The sequence below is a fragment of the Pan paniscus genome, chromosome 20, assembly GCF_029289425.2.
Source record: "Pan paniscus chromosome 20, NHGRI_mPanPan1-v2.0_pri, whole genome shotgun sequence".
NCBI classification, from domain to species: domain Eukaryota; kingdom Metazoa; phylum Chordata; class Mammalia; order Primates; family Hominidae; genus Pan; species Pan paniscus.
In genome coordinates this window covers 58,076,998-58,099,197 of record NC_073269.2, presented here as the reverse complement: position 1 = coordinate 58,099,197, position 22,200 = coordinate 58,076,998, and the positions used below count along the sequence as shown (strand labels likewise).

The 22,200-nt window shown below is 40.5% G+C and overlaps 1 protein-coding gene across 5 annotated transcripts; it reads left to right on the top strand.

Moving 5' to 3' along the window:
* The first annotated feature begins 688 nt into the window (after window positions 1–688).
* ZNF432 (zinc finger protein 432) lies at window positions 689–21,983 on the top strand. Of its 5 annotated transcripts, none has more exons than XM_008966243.6 (5): window positions 689–7,543; window positions 9,188–9,394; window positions 13,508–13,634; window positions 14,531–14,626; window positions 19,658–21,983. In XM_008966243.6, exons 2-5 carry the CDS (start codon window positions 9,380–9,382, stop codon window positions 21,376–21,378), a joined length of 1,959 nt encoding a protein of 652 aa, XP_008964491.1. In that variant the 5' UTR covers window positions 689–7,543; window positions 9,188–9,379; the 3' UTR covers window positions 21,379–21,983. The 5 variants fall into 5 exon arrangements, with proteins under 5 accessions (XP_008964491.1, XP_063456638.1, XP_063456636.1 ...); XM_063600568.1 differs by lacking the exon at window positions 689–7,543 and adding an exon at window positions 7,592–7,629; XM_063600566.1 differs by lacking the exon at window positions 689–7,543 and adding an exon at window positions 7,632–7,945.
* The last annotated feature ends 217 nt before the right edge of the window (window positions 21,984–22,200 follow it).

Below are 22,200 nucleotides of genomic sequence, written 5' to 3'. Positions count from 1 at the left end.
TTTGTTTAAGTTCTTTGTAGATTCTAGATATTAGCCCTTTGTCAGATGGGTAGGTTGTAAAAATTTTCTCCCATTCTGTAGGTTGCCTGTTCACTCTGATGGTAGTCTCTTTTGCTGTGCAGAAGCTCTTTAGTTTAATTAGATCCCATTTGTCAATTTTGGCTTTTGTTGCCATTGCTTTTGGTGTTTTAGTCATGAAGTCCATGCCCATGCCTGTGGCCTGAATGGTATTGCCTAGGTTTTTTTCTAGGGTTTTTATGGTTTTAGGTCTAACATTTAAGTCTTTAATCCATCTTGAATTAATTTTTGTATAAGGTGTAAGGAAGGGATCCAGTTTCAGCTTTCTATATATGGCTAGCCAGTTTTCCCAGCACCATTTATTAAATAGGAAATCCTTTCCCCATTTCTTGTTTTTGTCATGTTTGTCAAAGATCAGATGGTTGTACATGTGTGGTACTATTTCTGGGGGCTCTGTTCTGTTCCATTGGTCTATATCTCTGTTTTGGTACCAGTATCGTGCTCTTTTGGTTACTGTAGCCTTGTAGTATAGTTTGAAGTCAGGTAGTGTGATGCCTCCAGCTTTGTTCTTTGGCTTAGGATTGTCTTGGCAATGTGGGCTCTTTTTTGGTTCCGTATGAACTTTAAAGTAGTTTTTTCCAATTCTGTGAAGAAAGTCATTGGTAGCTTGATGGGGATGGTATTGAATCTATAAATTACTTTGGGCAGTATGGCCATTTTCACGATCTTGATTCTTCCTATCCATGAGCATGGAATGTTCTTCCATTTGTTTGTGTCCTCTTTTATTTCGTTGAGCAGTGGTTTGTAGTTCTCCTTGAAGAGGTCCTTCACATCCCTTATAAGTTGGATTCCTAGGTATTTTATTCTCTTTGTAACAATTATGAATGAGAGTTCACTCATGATTTGGCTGTTTGTCTGTTGTTGGTGTATAGGAATGCTTGTGATTTTTCACATTGATTTTGTATCCTGAGACATTGCTGAAGTTGCTTATCAGCTTAAGGAGATTTTGGGCTGAGACGATGGGATTTCTAAATATACAATCTTGTCATCTGCAAACAGGGACAATTTGACTTCCTCTTTTCCTAATTGAATGCCCTTTATTTCTTTCTCCTGCTTGATTGTCCTGGCCAGAACTTCCAACACTATGTTGAATAGGAGTGGTGAGAGAGGGCATCCCTGTCTTGTGCCAGTTTTCAAAGGGAATGCTTCCAGTTTTTGCCCATTCAGTATGATATTGGCTGTGGGTTTGTCATAAGTAGCTCTTATTATTTTGAGATACGTCCCATCAATACCTAGTTTATTGAGAGTTTTTAGCATGAAGTGCTGTTGAATTTTGTCGAATGCCTTTTTTGCATCTATTGAGATAATCATGTGGTTTTTGCCTTTTGTTCTGTTTATGTGATGGATTATGTTTATTGATTTGTGTATGTTGAACCAGCCTTGCATCCCAGGGATGACACCAACTTGATCTTGGTGGATAAGCTTTTTGATGTATTGCTGGATTCGATTTGCCAGTATTTTATTGAGGATTTTTGCATCGATGTTCATCAGGGATATTGGTTTAAAATTCTATTTTTATGTTGTGTCTCTGCCAGCCTTTGGTATCAGGATGATGCTGGCCTCATAAAATGAGTTAGGGAGGATTCCCTCTTTTTCTATTTATTGGAATAGTTTCAGAATGAATGGTACCAGCTCTTCTTTGTACCTTTGGTAGAATTCAGCTGTAAATCTTTCTGGTCCTGGACTTTTTTTGGTTGGTAGGCTATTAATTATTGCCTCAATTTCAGAGCCTGTTATTGGTCTATTCAGGGATTCAACTTCTTCCTGGTTTAGTGTTGGGAGGGTGTATGTGTCCAGGAATTTATCCATTTCTTCTAGGTTTTCTAGTTTATTTGCGTAGAGGTGTTTATAGTATTCTCTGATGGTAGTTTGTATTTCTGGGGATCGGTGGTGATATCCCCTTTATCATTTTTTATTGTGTCTATTTGATTCTTCTCTCTTTTCTTCTTTATTAGTTTTGCTAGCAGTCTATCAATTTTGTTGATCTTTTCAAAAACCAGCTCCTGGATTCATTGATTTTTTGAAGTGTTTTTTATGTCTGTATCTCTGTCAGTTCTGCTCTGATCTTAGTTATTTCTTGCCTTCTGCTAGCTTTTGAATGTGTTTGCTCTTGCTTCTCTAGTTCTTTTAATTGTGATGTTAGGGTGTCAATTTTAGATCTTTTCTGCTTTCTCTTGTGGGCATTTAGTGCTATAAATTTCCCTCTATACACTGCTTTAACTGTGTCAAGAGATTCTGGTATGTTGTGTCTTTGTTCTCATTGGTTTCAAAGAACATCTTTATTTCTGCCTTCATTTCGTTATGTACCCAGTAGTCATTCAGGAGCAGGTTGTTCAGTTTCCATGTAGTTGAGCGGTTTTGAGTGAGTTTCTTAATCCTGAGCTCTAGTTTGATTGCACTGTGGTCTGAGAGACAGTTTGTTATAAGTTCTGTTCTTTTACATTTGCTGAGGAGTGCTTAACTTCCAACTATGTGGTCAATTTTGGAATAAGTGCAATGTGGTGCTAAGAAAAATGTATATTCTGTTGATTTGAGGTGGAGAGTTCTGTAGATGTCTATTAGGTCCACTTGGTGCAGAGCTGAGTTCAATTCCTGGATATCCTTGTTATCTTTCTGTCTCGTTGATCTGTCTAATGTTTACAGTGGCACGTTAAAGTCTCCCATTATTATTGTGTGGGAGTCTAAGTCTCTTTATAGGTCTCTAAGGACTTGCTTTATGAATCTGGGTGCTCCTGTATTGGGTGCATATATATTTAGGATAGTTAGCTCTTCTTGTTGAATTGATCCCTTTACCATTATGTAATGGCCTTGTCTCTTTTGATCTTTGTTGGTTTAAAGTCTGTTTTCTCAGAGACTAGGATTGCAACCCCTGCTTTTTTTTGTTTTCCATTTGCTTGGTAGATCTTCCTCCATCCCTTTTTTTTTGAGCGTATGTGTGTGTCTGCACATGAGATGGGTCTCCTGAATACAGCACACTGATGGGTCCTGACTCTATCCAATTTGCCAGTCTGTGTCTTTTAATTGGAGCATTTAGCCCATTTACATTTAAGGTTAATATTGTTATGTGTGAATTTGATCCTGTCATTATGATGTTAGCTGGTTATTTTGCTCGTTAGTTGATGTGGTTTCTTCCTAGCATCTATGGTCTTTATAATTTGGCATGTTTTTGTGGTGGCTGGTACCGGTCGTTCCTTTCCATGTTTAGTGCTTCCTTCAGGAACTCTTGTAAGGCAGGCCTGGTGGTGACAAAATCTCTCAGCATTTGCTTGTCTGTAAAGAATTTTATTTTTCCTTCATATAGGAAGCTTAGTTTGGCTGGATATGAAATTCTGGGATGAAAGTTCTTTTCTTTAAGAATGCTGAATATTGGCCCCCACTCTCTTCTGGCTTGTAGGGTTTCTGCTGAGAGATCTGCTGTTAGTCACATGGGCTTCCCTTTGTGGGTAAGCCGACCTTTCTCTCTGGCTGCCTGAAGGGGGCCAGCCCCTCCACAGCCTGTGGGTGTTTCTCGTCAGGTGGGACCAGAGACCAGGAAAAGAAATAAGAGACAGAAACAAAGTATAGAGAAAGAAAAGGGGGCTCCAGGGACTGGCGCTCTGCATATGGAGGACCTGCGCAGCTGGCCCTGGTCTCTGAGTTCCCTCAGTATTTATTGATCATTATCTCTACCATCTCAGAGAGGGGGATGTGGCAGGACAATAGGGTAATAGTGGGGAGAGGGTCAGCAGGAGAACATGTGAACAAAGGTCTCTGTGTCATAAATAAGTTTAAGGAAAGCTGCTGTGCCTTGATGTGCACGAGCACAAACATTTCAGTGCAATAAAGAGCAGTATTGCTGCCAGCATGTCTCACCTGCAGCCCTAAGGTGGTTTTCTCCTATCTCAGTAAACAGAACATACAATCGGGTTTTACACCGAGACATTCTATTCCCAGGGATGAGCAGGAGACAGATGCCTTCCTCTTATCTCAACTGCAAAGAGGCCTTCCTCTTTTACTGATCCTCCTCAGCACAGACCCTTTATGGGTGTTGGGCTGGGGGACAGTCAGGTCTTTCCCTTCCCATGAGGCCATATCTCAGGCTATCACATGGGGAGAAACCTGGGGCAATACCTGGCTTTCCTAGGCAGAGGTCCCTGTGGGCTTGTGCAGTGTATTGTGTCTCTGGGTACTTGAGATTGGAGAATGGTGATGACTTTTACCAAGCATACTGCCTTCAAGCACTTTTTAAACAAAGCACATCCTGCGCAGCCCTAAAACCATTAAACCTTCTGTCAACACAGCACATGTCTCTGCAAGCACAGGGTTGGAGCTAGGGTTACAGATTAACAGCATCTCAAGGCAGAAGAATTTCTCTTAGTATAGAACAAAATGGAGTCTCTTTTGTCTACTTCTTTCTACATAGACAAGTTAACAGTCTGATCTCTCTTTCTTTTCCCCACAGCTGCCCTTATTATTTTTTCCTTCATTTCAACTTTGATGAATTCAAACAGGATACAATTTGGGGAATATATGCTTATAATTTGCACTTGAGCTATTCTGTCTGAGTATGCCCCAGGACATTTTATGGAAATACCATGCAGTGCAATTTCAGACTCTGAGCATCTAAAAACCTGCCTCAGTATGCATGAATATTCAATATATGATTATAGTTCTACATGCCTTTGTATGTATAAGATCCATGGCTTGCATTTGCCTTGATTTTTATGTGTGGTAAAAATAAAAATATAGCAAGTGTATACAAATATTAGGAAATGGGCCAGGTGTTGGAGCTCATGCCTGTAATCCCAGCACTTTCGGAGGCCAAGGCAGGTGGATCACATGAGTTCAGAAGTTTGAGACCAGCATGAACAACATGGTGAAACCATGTCTGTACTAAAAATACAAAAATTAGCTGGGTGTGGTGGTACACCTGTAATCCCAGCTATTTGGGAGGCTGAGGCAGAAGAATTGCTTGAACCCGGGAGACAGAGTTTGCAGCGAGCTGAGATTGCACCACTGCGCACCAACCTGGGTGACAGAGTGAGATGCAGTCTAAAAAAAAACTTATTAAAAAATATATTATATATATGGAAATAAACAATAATTAGGAAATAAGAATTTCTTATTTGTGCTTAGAATACACAGTGAAGTAAACAGAAAAAAAAGAACAACAACAAAAAAGAATACATAGTGAAGTAATTTGAAAAGATTAAATGTTAAGACAGGCATGGTGGCTTATGCCTGTAATCCTGGCACTTTGGAAGGTCGAGGTGGGAGGATTGCTTGAGCCCAAAAGTTCAAGACCAGCCTGGGCAACATGATGAAACATCATCTCCACAAAACATACAAATATCAGCTCTGTTATATGTGAAATAAACAGAGTTTTCCAAAGATCTTTTATAAGATGGGAGAAAGGAGATGAAATAGAAGAGAGACTGACTTGGTCCTTCAGGATTGGAATCTGATAGATGGGACACTAGAGGAAGTTTAATGTAATCTTTTTGGCTATCTAGATCTAGTTTTTAGGCCCTGGCTAGAAGCCAGTTAGTTCCTCTTCTAGAATGGCCAATTAAGTCTACAATGCCGGCCACAGTGAGCTTGTGGTATTTAGCTTGCCCTAATCCTATCCCCATATCCTCAGCTTCAAGGTAGCCTTGAAAAGCAACCACCTTTTAACAACAGTAACAGTGAATATCTGCACCCTAGCAGAATATCTGCACTTGAGGAGGTAGAAATGGCTCTGAAAATGGCAGAAATGGCTCTGAAACACCCAAAAGCCTCCATCCCCACAGAATGTTCACTACTAAGCCTGCTTTGCAGCCTGCTGAATAGGTCTATTCTCATAGTATTTCTCTATTTGGCTTGACTTTATCTATGTGAACACTCCTACCCATAGGGCACTTGTCAAAAAACAATCAGCAGCAATTGTTTAACACTAGAGTGTTTAGGGGAGTGACAGTGTGTGTCTGCGTGATAGATGGAAGTAATAAGAGGGCACAGGGGAAAGGGGCCATACGCATAAGATGATGGAACAGAGAGCCTGGAGGGTGGGGTATAGAGAGTGTAGGGGAAGGGAGAAGGCAGACAGGTAAAAGGAAAAAGAATGTTAAGTGTTGTTCAGCCTCAAGACTGACATGATGAAAGTACCTTTATTGTGCTTTTTGTAAATTAGAATGCATGCTTTATTATTAAAAAAAACAATTGAAAATGTTAAGGACCTTTTCCTCCTTGCTTCTTATAAGAAACCATCATAAGACATAACTTGTAATAATTCTGTAGAAATATACATACATAAAGATATATGTATATATATATTTTAAAATAGTATGTTTTTATTGCAAAATATTCATTAGTGTCATCATATCATAGCCAGATCTACAACCCCAGAGTAATTCCCATGGTTATGTTACATGGCAAAAAGGACTCTGCATTGTAATTAAGTTTATTAATCAGCTGACTTTAGCATTGGGAGATTATTCTGGATTGCCCAAGCACTTAAGAATAGGAGAAACCGGAGAGATGCAGCAGCAATAGTCAGTGGTTTCAAATATGAAAGGGATTTGACATACTATTGTTGGCTTTAAAGATAGGAAGTCGTGGGGGCAAGGAAACTCTCTAAAGGAAATTAATCTGGCAACAACCTAAATAATTCTAGAAAAGGATTCTTTTCCAGAGTCAAGAACAGAGCCAGGTGGTTCTTCTCTTCTAAAGACATTTCCATGGGCCAGTTCCACCGCAAGCTTCTCAGAGAGAATATGTTCTGCCGTACGGACACCGAACGTCCCCTAAGATGGCCGCCCCCATGGTGCTCTCCCCTAAGGGCTCTGGCTCCGTTACCTGCAACGCACCGCTCGCCTATTTTTTGTTCTAGTCCCTCTTGCTTCAGTTTTTACACGGCTTCTAAAACGCTTCGCATTTACAATAGTGATTGAGGGGCCCAGAGGTGACTTTAATTCTCCATTGAGCTGAGACGTCACAGCCATCATAACCGCTAAAAAGGGATGCCGCGCCTTTGTGGTAATTATGGGTTCTGGCCTTTGAGAAGTTTGCGCCGTTCACTGTCCCCTGCGAGGAGAAGACCAACTTATTTCTGTTCCCTGTCTGTTCAGAGGACTTTACCCCCACGCCGTGTCTGCCTGTGTGAACTCAAGCCTCTGATAAGCTCTCCATTTTCTGCCAGGGCTGAGGTGTCTGGAAATCGGACAGTTTAAGAGGCCTCCGTCCACCGCGTCTCCTGGCCGCTGTGCCTTCTGTACGTCACGTACTCAAAGATGGCCGCCCCCAGAGCGGCGAGGCGACGCCGGCGCGGACGCGTCTCCTCCTGAGGAAAAGCCGGAAGGCCGCATTCCGCTCTCCATGGAAACGCGGCTGACCGTCTCTGGAGGTTTAGAGGGGGAGGGAGTTGGGCGAGGGGCCCAGAAGTGGAAGAAGTTTAGGGAAGTAAGTTCAGCTTTTAAGAGGTCGCGGCGATTCCAAGGAGAGTCAGGTCAGTGTGTGGGTCAGGGCGTGGAAACGTGGTGGGAGGGAGCTTTCTGAGGGCGTCTGCGTTGTTGGTGGCGCTCTGTGGTGGAGGTAGCGCGGGGGTTGGGGGAGGCGGGGGCGGGTGTTTCCTTTTGGAGGGGAGCTGGTAGGAGTCCCTGGTGGGTGTCTGTGATAGGATATCTTTGGGGTCCCTCATGGAGGGTCTGGTGGTCAGTGATTAAAGGCCTGAATAGATCAACGACCAAGAGTACCGAAGTCAGGGATTGTGGTCCTCGCGGGTCACTCCCCAGTGGGGCTCAGTGATTGAGAATCGATGGGGTGGCTTTTGTCAACGAATGTGACGTCTGTTTCACATTCTGGATTAATCTGAGGCTCAGTGATCGATGAATCATTAAGGGAATCCAGTGTACGTGTGTGTCTACTCCAGGTTTTCGTATTTTATCTGGCGGGGTGGTGGTCTTTTGTGTAGAGACAAGTGAAAGCTGAAGTCTTTTCACAAGAGCCCTGGCGGGTGTGTGTGTGTGTGTGTGTGTGTGTGTGTGTGTGTGTGTGTGTGTGTGTGTGTGTGTGTGTTGAGCTCAAACTTTGGCTGCTGGAACAGACTTGATGAACGTTAACATTTCCTAAAAGTTTCAGGTCCGAGTACCTCCTCCACGATGAGTTTTCTAATCCTCTGGCTTTCCACAACAACCCATGCTCTTGAACCTGCAGAAAATGAAAGTTTTTTGGGGGTGAAGGGGAGCGGATGAATAAGCTTTCTATTTAACATTATGTTTTTAAATTACTGCGCACAAATTAACAAGAGCCTATTTTTATCCTTCCTCTTGCAAATGTACTGCATATTTTTATGGGTGTTTCAGGTTTTGTATGTTAGTATATAAAGGCGGCTATTTTCCCAGTATTTATATTTTTGAATTGTTTTCTAAATTTGTATTTATAACTCGTATTCCTTTTCTCTGTCTCCCTCTTTTTTTCTATGTGTTTCTTGTTCTTCATATTGAAGTGTGTATATAAACACTTTTTTTTTTTTTTTTTTGAGATGGAGTCTTGCTTTTGTCGCCCAGGCTTGAGTGCAATGGCTGGGCTCACTGCAAACTTCGCCTCCTGCGTTCAAGCCATTCTCCTGCCTCAGTCTCCGAGTAGCTGGGATTACAGGTGCCTGCCACCATGCCTGGCTAATTTTTTCTATTTTTAGTAGAGACAGTGTTTCACCATATTGACAAGGCTGGTCTCGAACTCCTGACGTCAGGTGATCTGCCCATCTCGGTCTCCCAAAGTGCTGGGATTACAGGTGTGAGCCATCATGCCTGGCCGTATATAAACACTTTTAAATATATATAAAGAATTTTAAAGAGGTGTGAGGGTAACATTGTATAAAGGAAAAAATGTAGTTTCTCACCATCCATATGGCCTGATTTAAAAAACTGATGTGAGAATTACCTACTGCTTAGGCATGATGCTATGTGGATTCTCCTTTGTGACCTCCCCTTTCATCTTCATGTTACTTCCACACTTCACCAAAGAAAGGCATTTGGCCTACATTGAGGGTCTTGTGTTTTCATTGGTTTGAGAGAACCAAATAAAGAGACAAATATTCAGGGCCACGTGTTAAGGTGAATGTACCCCTGAAAGTTGTTTTGCTCTTCAGTCCACAGGTCCTGGCTACCCTGGGAAGAGACAAGAAGTAAATGAAGAAAGAGGAAGATTCCAGGACCTAGATATGATTTCTGTGGACACCCTTCACTGGTGACTGAAGTTTCTAAATAGAAATTTAAGGCAGATCCAGAGGAGACAAAGACAGAGTATCCCAGGTGCTGGCCATTTCCCACAACAGAAGAAAATGATCAATGCCCAGGTGACTTTTTCTCTATTTTATTCTCTCCTTTATTCCATAGTGGATTTGTAGAGACCCGTAAGAAATCATTTCGGAATCTAGAGAGAAATAAACTTTAAATCTAACTCCAACATCATGGCAAAGTAAGATCAGGAATATAGTGTTATGTGATTCCTACAAAATGACTGATGTTGGAAAATAATGCCTGACTAGAAGATCCTTTCCATTACCTTAGCTCTCAATTTGCATCTGATGTCTCTGACAGCCAGTACAAGAAAGTCACGCTAAGTTATACAGTGACTGTGGGGAGAAAGCAGACAGGTTCCTCAGGAGATTATTATTTCATGGCACTTAGATCTCAAGAAAAATTTGCTATTCTTCCCAGAGGTGATATGGTGAACAGTGTTTTGAACTAGCTTTCTAATAAAGGCAGAAGATTTCTTACTGCTGTTTATTACAGGGTTCCTCAGAGACTCCTATGGAAATAGACCAGGCAAACTCAGTGGAAACAGTTTTTTCAGGGGACGAAAGCAAGGCCACACACTCAAGTCTTGCGTGTCTGTGTGAGCTTATTTAGGAATAAAATCTAAGTGACCTAGGAAAATGGAAGGTGTGCATAGCTTCCATTTTCCTGAACAGGTGGCTGAACTGGCATTAACTGCAGATTTGGCATTAGGGAGTTGTCTGATAAGATCTTGAGTCATTGGGTGCCACGTTTGATAACTCACCTCATCTCAGAATATACAGTATCCTTCTGCATTTTCACCTCCAATTCTTGCATACTTATATTGCTTTTATTTTTTGTAATTACATAAATTACTCATGGATTCCAAAGGGAAAAAATTCTTTTTTTTTTTTTTTGGTTTTTGTTTTTTGAGATGGAATCTCATTCTGTTGCCCAAGCTGGAGTGCAGTGCGTGATCTTGGCTCACTGCAACCTCTGCATCCCGGGTTGAAGGGATTCTTCTGCCTCAGCTTCCTGAGTAGCTGGGATTACAGGTGTGCACCTGCATGCCTGGCTAGTTTTTGTGTTTTTAGTAGAGATGGGGTTTTGCCATGTTGGCCATGCTGGTCTCGAACTCCTGACCTCAGGTGATCCACTCGCCTCGGCCTCCCAAAGTGCTGGGATTACAGGTGTGAGCCACTGCACCTGGCCCCACAGGGAAATAAATTCTGATGATGAAGTACACACTGGTTAAAAAAGTAAATTTCCAGGCCGGGCACAGTGGCTCACGCCTGTAATCCCAGCACTTTGGGAGGCTGAGGCAGGCGGGTCACCTGAGGTCGGGAGTTCAAGACCAGCCTGACCAACATGGAGAAACCCTATCTCTACTGAAAACACAAAATTAGCTGGGTGTGGTGGCGCATGCCTGTAATCCCAGCTACTGAGGAGACTGAGACAGGAGAATCGCTTGAACCCGGGAGGTGGAGGTTGTGGTGAGCCGAGATCACGACATTGCACTCCAGCCTGGGCAACACGAGCAAAACTCCATCTCAAAAAAAAAAAAAAAAAGTAAAAATAGATTCCCCCTTCATAACTTTCTTCCTAATCCTCTTGTACTGCTTCAACAAATGTTTGGTAGCACGTACTTGCTGTCACTGAAATGTGTGCATCTCTGTATGTATGTGTATTTATAAATCTATGTGTTTTATGTATGTGTCTGCATATATAAACACATTTATTATGACTTCTTTTGCTTCAGTGGAATCACATTCCACCTGTTGGTCACCTTAGATCAAGCTTGTACAACCCGTGGCCTGTGGGCTGCATGCAGCTCAGGATGGCTTTGAATGTGGCCCAACACAAATTTGTAAATTTTCTTATAATGAGAATTTTTTGCATTTTTTTTCCAGCTATCGTTAGTGTTAGTGTATTTTATGCGTGGCCCAATGCATTTCTTCTTCCAGTGTGGCCCAGGGAAGCCAAAAGATTGGACACCCCTGCTTTAGATAGTATAGTTTTAGAATATAAAGGAATAATCACTGCAATTAATTGAAGAATATTGACCGTATAAAATTCCATTTGTCTAAAGTCATACATGAAAACATTGTTAAACTATGTAAAGTATTTAGATGAGTGCCTGCCACATAGAAACTGATACATGGAGTCCTTTGTGCCTTAAATCTTTGCCAATACTTAAAAATATGACATTATCAAATTATACAATTTTCAATGATCCAATATTCTTTTGTCTTATTTTGCATTTTCCTCATCACAGGTGACGTTGAAAGCCTTCTTGTGTGTTTCTTGGCCAACTGGATTTTTTTCTCTTGTGAAATGCCTGACTTTATGATTTTTACATTAAAAAAACTTTTTTCTTACTGGCTAATGAGTTGCTTATATCTACTATATATTGATCTTTTGTTTATTGCAAAGTTTTTTTTACCCTGTCATTTTTCTTTCAGCTTTGTTTGTGATCTGTTTTTCAATGTAGAAATTAAATTTTTTTTCTCATAAAATTTTTCCCTTTTTTTTCCCTTTATGGCTTTGAACATTAATATATTTCATATTTGCTTCTGCTTCCACAGGTTCTTTTGCTTTCTGGCAAGGACTTTAAACAGGAAAAACTTATTTTTGAGTATGAAATTAGGTAGAAACCTACATTTTTTTTTCTAACAGATTTATTTCTCGTGTGCCTCAAGTTCCTACTACCATGTGATTATAAGTCATGTTGAGACAGGAGAGTGGCAGTTTAGTTGACAAGAGGGTCTCAATTTATTTTCCAGTGGCATTCAGGGCTAGGCCATACCATACAATTTGCCCAATTGCCGCAGAATCAAGACATTGAAGACATTATTCTGCCCTTTTCTTGCTTCTTTTGTTTCTGTGGAAGTCAGTTGTTAGGACATTTTATCTTTCTTTTGATGGTAATGCATCTTTTCCTTCTATTAACAGTTGTTTGCATAATGTTATATGTGCATCTGATGTTCAGTAGTTTCAGTCTGATGTGTCTAGATGCAGATTTTCTGCTTGGCTTTGTTGATTTATTAAATTTGAGTTATAGGATATTTAATCAGTTCTGAAAATTTCTCAGTCAGATATTTGGAAATTCCTTCTCTTATTTGAATATAATATTTCAAAAACTGTGTATAGGCATATGTTAGGCCTCACTCTGTCTTCCATATTTAGTAAACTCTCCTTCATACTTTCCGTCACTTTGTGTCTCTGCTTCATTTTTCAGTTATTTTAATTTTTTGAGATAGGGTCTCACTCTGTCACCCAGGCTGGAGTACAGTAGCATGATCACAGCTCACTGCAGCCTCAACTTCCTGGGCTCCAGCGATCCTCCCACCTCACCCTCCCAAGTAGCTGGGATCACAGGCGTGTGCCACCGCACTTGGCTAATTTTTGTCTTTTTGGTAGAGATAGGATTTCACCATGTTTCACAGGCTGGTCTTGAACTCCTGAGCTCAAGCTGTCCACCTGCCTCAGCCTCCCAAAGTGCTGGGATTACAGGTGTGAGCCACCATACCTGGCCCTGTTATTTTTTTTACTGTGAATTCCAACTCACTAATTATCTCTTCAGTGTATTTAATATAACCTGTTAATAGACACACATACCTGTGACTGTATACGTATATATACATAAACGTATATTTATATGTATCTGTGCATACATATATATTTAATATATGTTTCCAAGAATAAGTTTTCCCAATTTGGTTACTCTTTAATAGTTTCTCATGTTTTCTATACATTTCTTTTTTTAAATCCATTTAATAATTAAACATGAATGTAGTGTCCTGTGGTTCTAGCATCTGAAGTCTCTCCATGTCCTATGCTAGTATTAGCTGGGAAGGCTTACAGTGAATGAAACAATTTATATCAGATATCTAGATGTCAGTAGCATATACTTTCTTGACTGGTCAATAGATACCAAAATTAAAATTTATACATAAAACCTGCTTTTACTGAGAGGATTTGATATAAAACCTTAATTTTTGTTGAGCAAATGGGGCACTGTACAATTATAGAATACTTGGAGATTCTCTGGCAATATTAAAAAATACAATAGACTTAGAGATGGATGCAGTCTATATGGTTAATGTGAGCGGGACAACTTTCCTTCACATTCTTTTCATGTCAGTAAAAGATAAACACTTCCTATTAAGCAAGGCTCTGTTTTCTTACAGGAATTGCTGACACTGGAGGATGTTACTGTGGAGTTCACCTGGGAGGAGTGGCAGCTCCTGGGCCCTTTTCAGAAGGATTTGTACCGGGATGTGATGTTGGAGATCTACAGCAACCTGCTATCAATGGGTGAGGACAGCTGCTCTGTGTCACCTGGAGGGTGCACAGTCTGTGGCCTTTGCTTTCTCAGTTGCTTACCCTTGGAAGTTACTGCAGTGCTCTGAATATTAGATTTTTGGCACATCCTCTGGCTTCTGATAAAAGGATATACAGTCACCCCTCAGTGTCCAAGAGGGATTGGTTTCACAACTTTCCATGGATATGAAATCCACAGATGCTCAAGTCTCATATAAAATGGCATTGTATTTGCATATAACCTACACACACCTCCTCCTGAATACTTTAAATCATCTCCAAATTATGCCTGATACTTAATACAATGTAAATGCTATGTACATCGTTGTTATACTATATGTTTTAATTTTTTTTTTTATTGTTTTTTTTTTTTCTTTAGAGACAGTGTCTCGGTCTTTCGCTTAGGCTGGAATGTAGTGGTGCCTTCATGGCTTGCTGCAGCGTTGAACTGGGTTCAAGTGTTCCTCCTGCCTCAGCCTCCTGAGGAACTATGCCTACAGGTGCAAACCACCATGCTTGGCTAATTTTTTTTTTTTTGTAGAGATGGAGTCTGTGTTGCCCAGGCTGGTCTCCCACTCCTGGCTTCAAATGTTGGTTTCATGTCAGCCTCCCATAGTGCTTGGATTATAGGCAAGAGCCACTGCACTTTGTATTTTTTTTATTGTATTTTTTTATTGTTTTTTAAAAAATATTTTCAATCCATGGTTGGTTGAATCCCTGGATGTGAAATTTTCAGATATTAAGGTCCGACTGTAATCTGCCCTTTCCTGAGAGAGAAGCCTCTACTTTCAGATGTGAAAACTGTCTAGTTACTTAAATGCAACATTCTCTCACATTACATACCCCAGCCCAATCCAGTGTGTCTGTCTTCTATCATTTCCCATAAACAGGTTATCAAGTCAGCAAACCAGATGCACTCTCCAAGTTGGAACGAGGAGAAGAACCATGGACAATGGAAGATGAAAGGCACAGTCGAATCTGTCCAGGTACGTGAGAAGCAGCAAGATGCGTAAGTCATATTATAGTCAGTGAAAGAAGGCTGTATGGGTGTCTGAGGACACAGAAGCAGTGCCTACGTTAGGAATGGGAATCATTTTCCCTCCACAAAAAACCCTTCCCATCTTATTTTAAGGTTGCATTCTCCTTTAGTACCATACATCTGTCCTGGTGTTGTATTGAATGTCCTCTACCTATGGAGTTCTCTTCTTAAAAGTCTCTACTATTTTTGTTTACTGTTTACCTAGAAAGGACTGTTTTATGTCCTACATCAGTTCTAGACCAAACCAGGTCATAACTTATGTCTGTCTCAGAGTACTTCCTTTGTACATTTGATTTCTGCTTTTCCTTTAGTTCATCTTAGACAGTAGCATTGTATTCATTTCCCTAATGTGTTTTTCCCATTATAGATTTGTTTTTTCAACAGCTTAGATAATTTACATACCATACAATTTTCCAATTTAAAGTTTATTTTTCAGTGCTTTGTAGTGTATGAACAGTTATGTAACCATCACCATAGTCAATTTTGGAAGATTTTCAAAGTATCACTTAAAAAAAAAAAATTGTTTCCAAGCCCCCAGCCCTAGGCAATCACTAATCTACTTTCTTTTTCTTTTCTTTTTTTTTTTTTTTTGAGATGGAGTCTCACTCTGTCACCCAGGCTGGAGTGCGATGGTGTGATCTCAGCTCACTGCAACCTCCACCTCCCGGGTTCAAGCGATTCTCCTGCCTCAGGCTCCCAAGTAGCTGGGATTACAGGCACGCACCATCATGCCCAGCTAATTTTTGTGTTTTTGTAGAGACAGGGTTTCACCATGTTGGCCAGTTTGGTCTCGTACTCCTGACCTCGTGACCCACCTGCCTCGGCCTCCCAAAGTGCTGGGATTACAGGTGTGAGCCACCGTGCCTGGCCTCTACTTTTTATCTCTATAGATTTGCCTGTTCTGGACATTTTATATAAATAGAATCATGAAATATATGGTCTTTTGTGTCTGGCTTCTTTCATTTAGCATAATGTTTTTGAAATTCTTCCATTCTTTAGCATGTATCAGTGCTTAATTTCTTTTTATTGTTGAATAATATTCCATTGTATGGATATACCACATTTTATTTATCAATTCATCTATTGCATTGACATTTGGGTTATTTCTACTTTTTGGCTTTTATGAATCATGCTGCTATGAACGTTCATGTACAACTTTTTTAGGAACGTATGTTTTCATTTTTCTTGCCTTCACCTAGGAGTAGAATTGCCAGGTCATTTGTAGTCCAGGAGGGGGTGCAAGTACAGTACTTCTGGTCCTCCTCTCACTGTGGATGTTACATCTCTTCCCAGCCACACAGTGTGTGACAGTACAGAGTATTGACAACTAGGGAAGTTCACTTGAGCCTTTGGTGGCCAGAGTTTTGATTAGGTTTCAGTCACATACAGTCCACATGGCTGACTTTTAGTCTTCAGCCTCTCCTGGAAGTCAGGCTAATACCTAGAGTGTCCAGTTTTTCCAAAGGCTGGAAGTGATATGGCATGGGCCAAAGCCCCTATCACAAATCATATTGTTAAACTGTCCAGTGGCTAAAGCCACCAGGCAAACAAAGACACTCCTATGGGCCAGGACATTCCAGGGGCCTAGAGATCATTTCCTAATAGCTAAGAACAAATGCTAGATCTCTCTTTGGATGAGGTTAGAGCTAGATCCTCACTACACAGAAGATTACCATAAAAATTAACAATAAAGGGGTTAATTAAGGAATACAGAGAACATAGAGCATATGGCAGGATAGTCAGAATTGCAGCAAGAGTATGATGTGCACAAGGCATATCTAGATTTTGAATTAGGAAGATGGTGACATGAATTAAGAATGAAGGCATGGGTCAGGTGCGGTGGCTCATGCCTGTAATCCCAGCACTTTGGGAGGCCTAGGTGGGGGGATCACCTGAGGTCGGGAGTTTGAGACCAGCCTCACCAACATGGAGAATCCCCGTCTCTACTAAAAATACAAAATTAGCCGGGCATGGTGGCTCATGCTTGTAATCCCAGCTACTCAGGAAGGCTGAGGCAGGAGAATCGCTTGAACCCGGGAGGCAGAGGTTGTGGTGAGCCAAGATTGTGCCATTGCACTCCAGCCTGGGCAACAAGAGCACAACTCCATCTCAAAAAAAAGAATGAAGGCATGAAATAGGAATTGTGCAAGGCCATGGGCCTGACTATCAAAAGATTGGCCTCAAGTTGGCCAAATACAGGTCAGTGATAGAAGCTGCTTGTTGGAGAAATCGTGGAGCAGAAACATGGTAATATTCATGGTAATGTAAACTTTTTTTTATCAAGATGACTTTTGATTGTATATATGAGTAATTGAGGTAGCATGGTTGAGGGTTGGTTAATTTTATATTTTTGTCTTTTCATAAAATATCTTGCTAGTCTGACCTTTCACTTGGATGACAGCAGTGTAGCAATAATAAGAAACAGCTAAATATCTTAAGAAAAACTGAAGGTGAAGATGCCACAACCTTTGTCTAGAAGAAGTTTATCCTTTAGTACAACTTAACTGATGCTGAGACATAAATGTAGCTTACTGAAGTAGATGTTATTGGTGGCAGATGAGGAAACAGTGTATCAGGGACATTGAAATGGGAAAAATTGGATATGACCTTTTTTTTTTTTTTTTTTTTAAGGTAGAGTCTCACTTTGTTGCTCAGGCTGGAGTGCAGTGGCACGATTTCGGCTCACTGCAGCCTCGACCTCCTGGGCTCAAGCGATCCTCCCACCTCAACATCCCAAGTAGCTGAAACTACAGGCGCATGTCACCATGCATGCCTGGCTAATTTTTGTATTTTGTGTTTCACCATGTTGCCCAGGCTGGTCTGGAACTCCAGAGCTCAAGTGATCTGCCCACCTTGACCTCCTAAAGTGCTGGGATTACAGGTGTGAGCCACCGTGCCTGGCCTTGATATGACTTTTCTACTGCATGCAGAATGTGATTGAAGAAAATGACAGTTTTCATATCCCATGCAGCAGCACATTTTCTTCTGAAGGCAACTACATGGTACACTGGCCAGTTGCAAAATTCGCTATCATTGTTTTCCTGTTTCATAATTAATGGAACATATGATAACGCAACACAGCTAAACCAAAGGGTGGAGTGTTGACTATAGGAGTTGTTCATTAAACGTGATGGATGTTTTTGGAAAGTTAGATGGTAGTCTACAGATTGAAGAGGGGCAAATTTAGTAACAATTACCACACAAGAGTCTATCTCAGTTGACTTAATTTCAACAGATGGAGATTTCCAATTCTTACTTGCCAGGCAACATGTATGTGAATGTATTTATTCTATATATCTCAGTAAGCATATTACCCTGATCTTTGTATTCACAGTTTGGTTCCTCTAACAGGGCTTAAATAATCCCAAAACCAAATGTTGGAATGTCTACAACCTTGGTTCTGTACCTTCATCTTTCATTCTACATGTCTTCTCAACATGGTATCCTGGCTCAGTGCCTTGGCTCACACCTATAGTCCCAGCACTTTGGGAAGCAGAGGTGGGCAGATCACTTGAGCCCAAGAGTTCAAGACCAGCTTGGGCAATATGGCAAGACTCCATCTCTACAAACAATACAAAAATCAATCAGGCGTGGTTGCATGTGCCTGTAGTCCTGGCTACTCAGGAGGCTGAGGTGGGAGAATTGCTTGAGCCTAGGAGGTGGAGGTTGCAGTGATGCAAGATTGTGCCACTGCATGCCAGCCTGGGTGACAGTGAGACCCTGTCTCAAAAAAAAAAAAAGTCATTCAGTCCTTTTTTCTCAAATAATATGTATGTACTGATTATTTCCATGCTGCCTTCTCCATTTATACCTCCAACCAGATTCTTGATGTCTGTGTTACATATTTGATAACCATTTCAAAGTGTGTTTCACAGTATATACTTTACATGTGCTGGACTGCAGTAATATTTGCCATCTCATTATCAGATGCTGTCATCTACCCAGTGGCTCAAGCCATATAGTTAGTAATCTTTGAGCCCTCACTTTCCTCACTCTCCCCATTGAATTCATCATTTAACCTTGTCTTTTCTTTATACAAAAATATCCTGCTTTTCTCCAACTCTCATCATCTACACTGCTCCATCAAACCACACTTAACATCACCAACTCCCTTCTTTTTTTGTTCCTTCTTATTGTTTTTCCTAATTAGAATTCAGCATGAGTGAAAAGAAGGCATATTTTGTATATCCCAAATGCCAGCAGAGTGCCTTGTCCATAGGAGTCATTTAACAAATAACTAGTGGAGTGAATAAATACAACCCTCAGAATTGTCAATCAGTTGCCTTTTCCACCTTTGTGGTCTGGTGTCTCCCAAAATTTTGTGGAATGGTGTTCCTCCAAGCCCTGTTGTTTGCTTGTAATAATGACTTGCTTGTATTTTACTGTGTCCGCATGTTTTGCAAGGTCCTGTTTAGAAAGCTGTCAAATCGATATAGATTGTCAACTGCCTCACCTTATTTGCACACAGACTGCTTTTAATTTTTGGTTTGTTTATATTATTATGTTTTTACCAAAGTGTATACATGAAGTTGCTTTTATACTATTATTGTAGTATTGTCATTAAATAGCAATATTTAAAAACACCTGGCCAGGTATGGTAGCTCATGCCTGTAATCCCAGCATTTTGAGAGGCCGACGTAGGGGGATCACTGGAGGTCAGGAGTTCAAGACCAGCCTGGCCAACATATTGAAACCCTGTCTCTACTAAAAATACAAAAATTAGCTAGGCATGATGGCACATGCCTGTAATCCCAGCTACTTGGGAGGCTGAGGCAGGAGAATTGGTTGAACCCAGGAGGCGGAGGTTGCAGTGAGCTGAGATCATACCACTGCACTCCAGCCTGGGTAACAGAGCGAGACTCTGTCTCAAAAAATAATAATAATAAACAAAATAAAACACCAAGGATTTTTTTTTCTAAGAAAACAGTTTTATCCCCAACAAGATTATAAAAGGATTCATTGTTCTCTTCTTTCCTAGAAAACAACAAAGTTGATGATCATCTGCAGGATCACTTGGAAAATCAAAGGATGCTGAAGAGTGTGGAACAATACCATGAACATAATGCATTTGGAAATACTGCCTCTCAAACCAAAAGCCTTTGTCTTTTCAGGGAAAATCATGATACATTTGAGTTATATATAAAAACTTTGAAGTCAAATTTAAGTTTAGTCAACCAGAACAAAAGCTGTGAAATTAACAACTCTACTAAATTTAGTGGAGATGGGAAATCATTTCTTCATGGTAACTATGAAGAACTTTATTCTGCAGCTAAATTCTCTGTAAGTACAAAAGCCAATAGCACTAAATCCCAAGTCAGTAAGCATCAGAGAACTCATGAAATAGAAAAAAACCACATATGCAGTGAATGTGGGAAAGCGTTTGTCAAGAAGTCTCAGCTCACTGATCATGAGAGAGTTCATACAGGAGAAAAACCTTATGGATGTACTTTGTGTGCAAAAGTGTTCTCCAGAAAGTCCAGGCTAAATGAACATCAAAGAATTCATAAAAGAGAGAAATCTTTTATATGCAGTGAATGTGGAAAAGTCTTCACCATGAAGAGCCGTCTGATTGAACATCAGCGAACTCATACTGGAGAGAAACCCTACATATGCAATGAATGTGGAAAAGGCTTCCCAGGCAAGCGTAATCTCATTGTACATCAGCGAAATCATACTGGAGAGAAATCCTATATATGTAGTGAATGTGGAAAAGGCTTCACTGGGAAGAGCATGCTTATTATACATCAGCGAACTCATACAGGAGAGAAGCCCTACATCTGTAGTGAATGTGGGAAAGGCTTCACCACAAAACACTATGTCATCATACATCAACGAAATCATACAGGAGAGAAACCATATATATGCAATGAATGTGGGAAAGGCTTCACCATGAAGAGCCGTATGATCGAACATCAACGAACTCATACAGGAGAGAAACCCTACATATGCAATGAATGTGGAAAAGGCTTTCCCAGGAAGAGTAATCTTATTGTACATCAGAGAAATCATACAGTAGAGAAGTCATATCTATGTAGTGAATGTGGAAAAGGTTTTACTGTGAAAAGCATGCTCATCATACATCAGCGAACTCATACTGGAGAGAAGCCCTACACATGCAGTGAATGTGGGAAAGGCTTCCCCTTGAAGAGTCGGCTGATTGTACATCAGCGAACTCATACTGGAGAGAAACCTTACAGGTGCAGTGAATGTGGGAAAGGTTTCATTGTGAATAGCGGACTGATGTTACATCAGCGAACTCATACTGGAGAGAAACCGTACATATGCAATGAATGTGGAAAAGGTTTTGCCTTTAAGAGCAATCTTGTTGTACACCAGCGAACTCATACTGGAGAGAAACCCTTTATGTGCAGTGAATGTGGAAAAGGCTTCACCATGAAACGCTATCTCATTGTACATCAGCAAATTCATACAGAAGAGAAATCTTGTATATGTAGTGAATGTGGAAGAGGCTTTGCCAAGGAAACTGAGCTTGCTTTACATAAGCAAGTTCATACTGGAGAAAAACCTTATGGATGTAATGAATGTGGTAAAGGCTTCACTATGAAGAGCCGTCTAATTGTTCATCAACGAACTCATACAGGAGAGAAACCCTTTGTATGCAGTGAATGTAGAAAAGCCTTCTCCTCAAAGAGAAATCTCATTGTACATCAGCGAACTCATAATGGAAACAAACCCTAACAATGCAATGGACATGTTCATGCCTTTGGGAAGAAAATCTGTCTTGTACAACATCAGAGATTTCACAGTATAGATTTTCTACATGTGTACTGAGTATGAAAAATCATATTTCAAAATCCAGTGTTATTCACTAGGATGAATGCTATCAATGTCAGAAAGGCTTCAACATGAATTCAGGCTCTGAATTCTTTGATGTACCAATGTATAGAAAATTACTCATCTGAGAGAGAGTCTGTGGATTGGGGGTAACCTTTCATTTGTCAACCTTCATTAAAATTATGACAACGTCCACATGACAAATGTGTAAGGTACATAGTCCTTTTGCAGAGAATCTGAACTGATTACATACAAACAAATTCATGCAGAGAGAAAACCACGTTAGTAATGTGAACTGATTAAACAGCAGTGTGCTCCTAGCATATATGCATATAGGCAGTGTAGAGCAGCCTGTTGCTAGATTTTCACCCTTGGAAGACAATGCAATTTGCAGGAGCGAATTTTAATGAATGCAGAGAATGCACTAGTGCCTTCAGTGATTAATTACCTCATATTTTATGTCACAATAAACATGTAGGAAATAAACTTGATACATCCAATGCAGAAAAGTCTTGAAAATTTTCTAAGTAACTATGTCTTGAAAAGTATTTACTGAGATAAATCTTACAAAGGAGGAGGCTAGGAAAGCCTTCTATGGGAAGAAAGACCCTATCTCTTCAGTGATCATAATAGATCATCAGTGAACTTACACATACTAGCAGCATTATCATGGGAAAGCCTTTGCCCAGAAATAAAATCTTAACAGTTGGCAGATATATTTCATAC

Bases quoted from the DNA above. Each gene is read 5' to 3' on its own strand.
- ZNF432 (XM_008966243.6), top strand. The intron at 13,635-14,530 runs GTGAGGACAGCT...TCCCATAAACAG, and splicing joins CAGCAACCTGCTATCAATGG to GTTATCAAGTCAGCAAACCA. The intron at 14,627-19,657 runs GTACGTGAGAAG...CTTCTTTCCTAG, and splicing joins GCACAGTCGAATCTGTCCAG to AAAACAACAAAGTTGATGAT.